Raw genomic sequence first — 6000 nt, 5'->3', positions numbered from 1 at the left:
TTTGGGAACCCCTGCTGTAATGCATTACTTTTGTAATCCAACACTGATTACCACACAGATCTTATTGTTCTCCTCAGACATTTGCTGAATAATTTTCTCCCACTGATCACAGGATTACTAGTGGATGCAAGGAAAGTAACCCCTGTGTGACACGTTGTAATTGTTTTGACAGTTTAGCAGAGATCAGAACTATTTCTAGGTGTTCTCCATAGGTGAGAAACATTTAGAGTCATTCTGTGCCTCAGATTGGATAACTGCGTTAAATTTGTAATCAGATTAATCATGAGGATGGATCAATCTGTGTTAATTTTGACAGTCTTAGTATTTTTCCCAAAAAATTTCAAGTACCCCCGGGGCTTCTTCTAAGTACCCCTGAGGGTACACATACCCCACTTTGGGAACCCCTGCCGTAATGCATTACTTTTGTAATCCAACGCAGATCTTATTGTTCTCTTCAGACATTTGCTGAATAATTTTCTCCCACTGATCACAGGATTACTAGTGGATGCAAGGAAAGTAACCCCTGTGTGACACGTTGTAATTGTTTTGACAGTTTAGCAGAGATCAGAACTATTTCTAGGTGTTCTCCATTGGTGAGAAACATTTAGTCATTCTGTGCCTCAGATGGGGGAATTGCGTTAAATTTGTAATCAGATTAATCACAAGGATGAATTAATCTGCGTTAATGCGCTAATTTTGACAACGCTTGTATTTTTCCCAAAAAATTTCAAGTACCCCTTGGGCTTCTTCTAAGTACCCCTGGGGGTACACGTACCCCACTTTGGGAACCCCTGCTGTAATGCATTACTTTTGTAATCCAACACTGATTACCACACAGATCTTATTGTTCTCTTCAGACATTTGCTGAATAATTTTCTCCCACTGATCACAGGATTACTAGTGGATGCAAGGAAAGTAACCTCTGTGTGACACGTTGTAATTGTTTTGACAGTTTAGCAGAGATCAGAACTATTTCTAGGTGTTCTCCATTGGTGAGAAACATTTAGAGTCATTCTGTGCCTCAGATGGGATAACTGCGTTAAATTTGTAATCAGATTAATCATGAGGATGGATTAATCTGTGTTAATTTTGACAGTCTTAGTATTTTTCCCAAAAAATTTCAAGTACCCCCGGGGCTTCTTCTAAGTACCCCTGAGGGTACACATACCCCACTTTGGGAACCCCTGCCGTAATGCATTACTTTTGTAATCCAACACAGATCTTATTGTTCTCTTCAGACATTTGCTGAATAATTTTCTCCCACTGATCACAGGATTACTAGTGGATGCAAGGAAAGTAACCCCTGTGTGACACGTTGTAATTGTTTTGACAGTTTAGCAGAGATCAGAACTATTTCTAGGTGTTCTCCATTGGTGAGAAACATTTAGTCATTCTGTGCCTCAGATGGGGGAATTGCGTTAAATTTGTAATCAGATTAATCACAAGGATGAATTAATCTGCGTTAATGCGCTAATTTTGACAACGCTTGTATTTTTCCCAAAAAATTTCAAGTACCCCTTGGGCTTCTTCTAAGTACCCCTGGGGGTACACGTACCCCACTTTGGGAACCCCTGCTGTAATGCATTACTTTTGTAATCCAACACTGATTACCACACAGATCTTATTGTTCTCCTCAGACATTTGCTGAATAATTTTCTCCCACTGATCACAGGATTACTAGTGGATGCAAGGAAAGTAACCTCTGTGTGACACGTTGTAATTGTTTTGACAGTTTAGCAGAGATCAGAACTATTTCTAGGTGTTCTCCATAGGTGAGAAACATTTAGAGTCATTCTGTGCCTCAGATTGGATAACTGCGTTAAATTTGTAATCAGATTAATCATGAGGATGGATCAATCTGTGTTAATTTTGACAGTCTTAGTATTTTTCCCAAAAAATTTCAAGTACCCCCGGGGCTTCTTCTAAGTACCCCTGAGGGTACACATACCCCACTTTGGGAACCCCTGCCGTAATGCATTACTTTTGTAATCCAACGCAGATCTTATTGTTCTCTTCAGACATTTGCTGAATAATTTTCTCCCACTGATCACAGGATTACTAGTGGATGCAAGGAAAGTAACCCCTGTGTGACACGTTGTAATTGTTTTGACAGTTTAGCAGAGATCAGAACTATTTCTAGGTGTTCTCCATTGGTGAGAAACATTTAGTCATTCTGTGCCTCAGATGGGGGAATTGCGTTAAATTTGTAATCAGATTAATCACAAGGATGAATTAATCTGCGTTAATGCGCTAATTTTGACAACGCTTGTATTTTTCCCAAAAAATTTCAAGTACCCCTTGGGCTTCTTCTAAGTACCCCTGGGGGTACACGTACCCCACTTTGGGAACCCCTGCTGTAATGCATTACTTTTGTAATCCAACACTGATTACCACACAGATCTTATTGTTCTCCTCAGACATTTGCTGAATAATTTTCTCCCACTGATCACAGGATTACTAGTGGATGCAAGGAAAGTAACCCCTGTGTGACACGTTGTAATTGTTTTGACAGTTTAGCAGAGATCAGAACTATTTCTAGGTGTTCTCCATTGGTGAGAAACATTTAGAGTCATTCTGTGCCTCAGATGGGATAACTGCGTTAAATTTGTAATCAGATTAATCATGAGGATGGATTAATCTGTGTTAATTTTGACAGTCTTAGTATTTTTCCCAAAAAATTTCAAGTACCCCCGGGGCTTCTTCTAAGTACCCCTGAGGGTACACATACCCCACTTTGGGAACCCCTGCCGTAATGCATTACTTTTGTAATCCAACACAGATCTTATTGTTCTCTTCAGACATTTGCTGAATAATTTTCTCCCACTGATCACAGGATTACTAGTGGATGCAAGGAAAGTAACCCCTGTGTGGCACGTTGTAATTGTTTTGACAGTTTAGCAGAGATCAGAACTATTTCTAGGTGTTCTCCATTGGTGAAGCATCTTCATTAGTCAAAAAGCGTGGGCGGGACTCTTGCTCTCTGCAGCGAGTCAAAGAGAAAGGCAATAAAGGGAGGCAGGAGCTGCACTTTACCGACGAGCATCTCTGCCGCCCTGCTTCACTACAGTAATCACTGCCTCCCGGATCTGTGAAAATACACAGGGACTTCTGTGGAAAGAGAGAGAGAGAGAAAGAGAGAGAGAGAGAGTGGGAAAGAAAAAGGCAGAGTTCATCAATGTAACTCCGGTCAGTCCGAAACTGCGCCGTTTACCTGGATAAGTCCATCCCGACGAGAGCAGAGACACATAGAAGAAGAAAGACAGAGACAGACGCGAGTGGAGGGTCGACGTTGAATTTGCAAAGGAAAAAAAAAAAGAAAAAGAGAAGAATATGATTGTCAAGCAGCACTTGATTTTCCTCCTGTACAGCCTCTGTGCGAGCATCTTTAAAGGTGAGCGCTGCTTTAATGCTGTATAGACGGGCGTGGTGCGCAAGGGGGGAAGGGGGGTGGGTGGGTGGTGTCCGTGTGGAGTGGAAACATCATGTGTGATTGTGACACACGTGAGTATAATAGCATGGAACGTGGACGGAGTTAATTCCTCTTTAACGTCATGTGTGTGTATGTGTGAGTGTGTATGTGTGTGTGTGTGTGTGCGCAGTTGTGGCCGGTGGTCGGCTGTGCTTGTCGGCTGTCAGGGCTGACTGTGCTGGAATGCCTGGAAGTTGAATTGTGCGGCGCAAATGGAAAAACCGAATGCGGCTGCGTCCAAGTTTTTGCGTCGGAGACAACTTGGACGTTTGTCCTCCCTCTTGACACGTTCAACAACAGGCTGCAGGTTCACCTTCTGTCGCCTCCTGTTTATGTGCTCATTCGTCCCCTGGAGCTGACACTTGGGGAGGGACGAGGAAAAGGGGGTGAGGGGGAGGGTGATGCGCGAAAGGTTACAGTAGCCGGTGGCGTGCGTCTTGTGGTGACACCGACTGGGTCAATTTCCAAGTCCTTCTGTCCGGTCTCTCGGGGCCTCTAAAGCAAATTTGCATTGTCTGTCATCGCTGCATTTGCAAACGTGACCATAACTTAGAAGCGTTTCTCTTTAATATTACAATCGGCGCATATGAGTTGAGCTTTTGTCTCCGGCTCTGCCAATTTGCGCACCGTCAATCTGTTTGTTCCTGCGTGCGCAAGAGTGTCGGTATGCGCACTGAGCGACCGTTCGAAGCCGCGCAAGTCACTCGTTGAAAGTTGCTGGGATCAGAGGGAAGTCAGATCATGTGCGATGCCCCTCTGCAGTCAGCACGTCCGTGTCTCCTCCTCATGACAACTCCCTTAACTCCCCTCACACTGTCCTGCTCCTGGACATGTCTGCGCAGCCACCGCCCTATAGGCGACCAGTGCGGAGATCCAGGACGGACGGGGGACTCCCACATTCTAACCAAATAACCCCCCCCCCCATACACATACACACACACCTCCTCCTCTTCTTCCTCCTCCTCCACTACCTCCCTGACCCCCCGGTTCAGGAGGATTTGGCTCCACATTCCATCTGAGATGCTTCTGTCATTGTGGATTCAGAGGAGTGGGAATGATAGCAGCGATAGTGACCCAAGACCAGGTCATTGTCCTAGAGGTGATGCGTAAATGCACTTAAATTAAACATCACACTGATCAAACTGAGTGCAAATGAAGTGCAACTGCTGCATTTCTTATGTCATGTTCCATATGCGCATATTCCATATGCATGATGCATGTGGATTTTAGTTGCATCTTGTATGTAAATGCAACACACACAAAAGGATTCTCTTTCAACTTGCATTACTGTATGAAAAGAACGTATACGGTTTGCTGAATATTCACTGTCCTTTCCTTTCCTACCTTTCTTGAATGCAATTTTAAGTCTTTGCACAATCATTTTCAAGCGGTATTGAAATTTATAGAATCAGCAGGATCCTCTATATATACAAGTTAATGTCAAATACCAAGCTTTTAGGATTTATTCTCCAGCTGTCTAATGTAACGTCAGATATACATATCCAAAACTCCGACTAAGAATGTGTCATTGTCGCAGCCAAGGTGTTTAACAATAGAAAACCCAGTCTGTTTACATGCTGCTCTATTGGTATTTCAGGATTTTCTGTATCAGCTCGCTTTCATCTGAAATTATGTTTTTCCATCTCAACAATACCTCTATAAATACTGCTATGCAAGCTTGAAGCCGGTCCTGTAAATGTAATATAATTCATATTAACTGCAGGGTAATAGCAGTGTTAAGAATTGGGGGAAAAAAAAAATAGACAAGGAAAAGTTAACATATTTGCAGACAGATTTGGGTTCGTGACATCTTTCCAGGCAGAACAGAGAGTTTTATCATCTCTTCCAAGAGCTCTACTAAGATAGTGCCCACTTCAAGAAGTGCTTAAAATATTTATGCTGTGCAGCTTAAGTTTAGAAACACTGAACTCTGAACACCCAGGGCAGCACCCCCAAACGTATGAGTGTGAGACTTCAAGCACTTTCTTTGGAGGAGACATGCCCTTGGTTCAGTTCAACAATGAATGAAACAAACGAAGTCAGGAAGCGTCTGGAGAGTACAGCACCTCAGCCCGGTCTGTACACTTCTATCAGGTTTTTTTTGTTTTTTTTTTATATATACATTTGAAACTGGATCAGAGCATCTATGTTGTGCAAGTGTGAATTTGCTGTTATTATTTACTAATAGCAATAATTTCATATACATCATTGGAAATACTGAGTCCGAACCAGGTTACGACTGAACCTTTCTCTAAATTTAATTGAAATCTGTGTAGAAATTTTTGAGATTTGAGGTTACCTAAGAGAAAACCAACCACAAAATAAGACTGAAAACATAAAGTCATCAACACACAGGTCATAAGCTGCATGCATCCTTTGTGTGATCACAGCCTAATCGACAGTTAAATTGCAGCGTGCCTGCACCACACACTGCAGTGATACTGTAGACAAGACTTCAGCCTCAGCAGCTCTGTTCCAGCTCCATAATGCTGAGAACCATTTCATGCAGGCACATCCCTCTTAACAGCCAC

General features: G+C 42.7%; 1 protein-coding gene across 2 annotated transcripts in view; it reads left to right on the top strand.

Annotated features, from left to right (window-relative positions):
* Positions 1–3023: 3023 nt before the first annotated feature.
* The window catches only part of cadm2b (cell adhesion molecule 2b), a 333961-nt gene continuing 330984 nt past the window's right edge, over positions 3024–6000 (top strand). For both annotated transcript variants that reach the window (XM_030151557.1, XM_030151556.1), the window contains exon 1: positions 3024–3391. In XM_030151557.1, coding sequence (XP_030007417.1) covers positions 3331–3391 — 61 coding nt within the window. In that variant the 5' untranslated portion in view covers positions 3024–3330. The remainder of the gene's footprint in view (positions 3392–6000) is intronic.

Source organism: Sphaeramia orbicularis, chromosome 13, assembly GCF_902148855.1.
Source record: "Sphaeramia orbicularis chromosome 13, fSphaOr1.1, whole genome shotgun sequence".
Taxonomy (NCBI): domain Eukaryota; kingdom Metazoa; phylum Chordata; class Actinopteri; order Kurtiformes; family Apogonidae; genus Sphaeramia; species Sphaeramia orbicularis.
The sequence above is the reverse complement of the archived record's forward strand: the minus strand, read 5'-3'. Positions and strand labels throughout refer to the sequence as shown.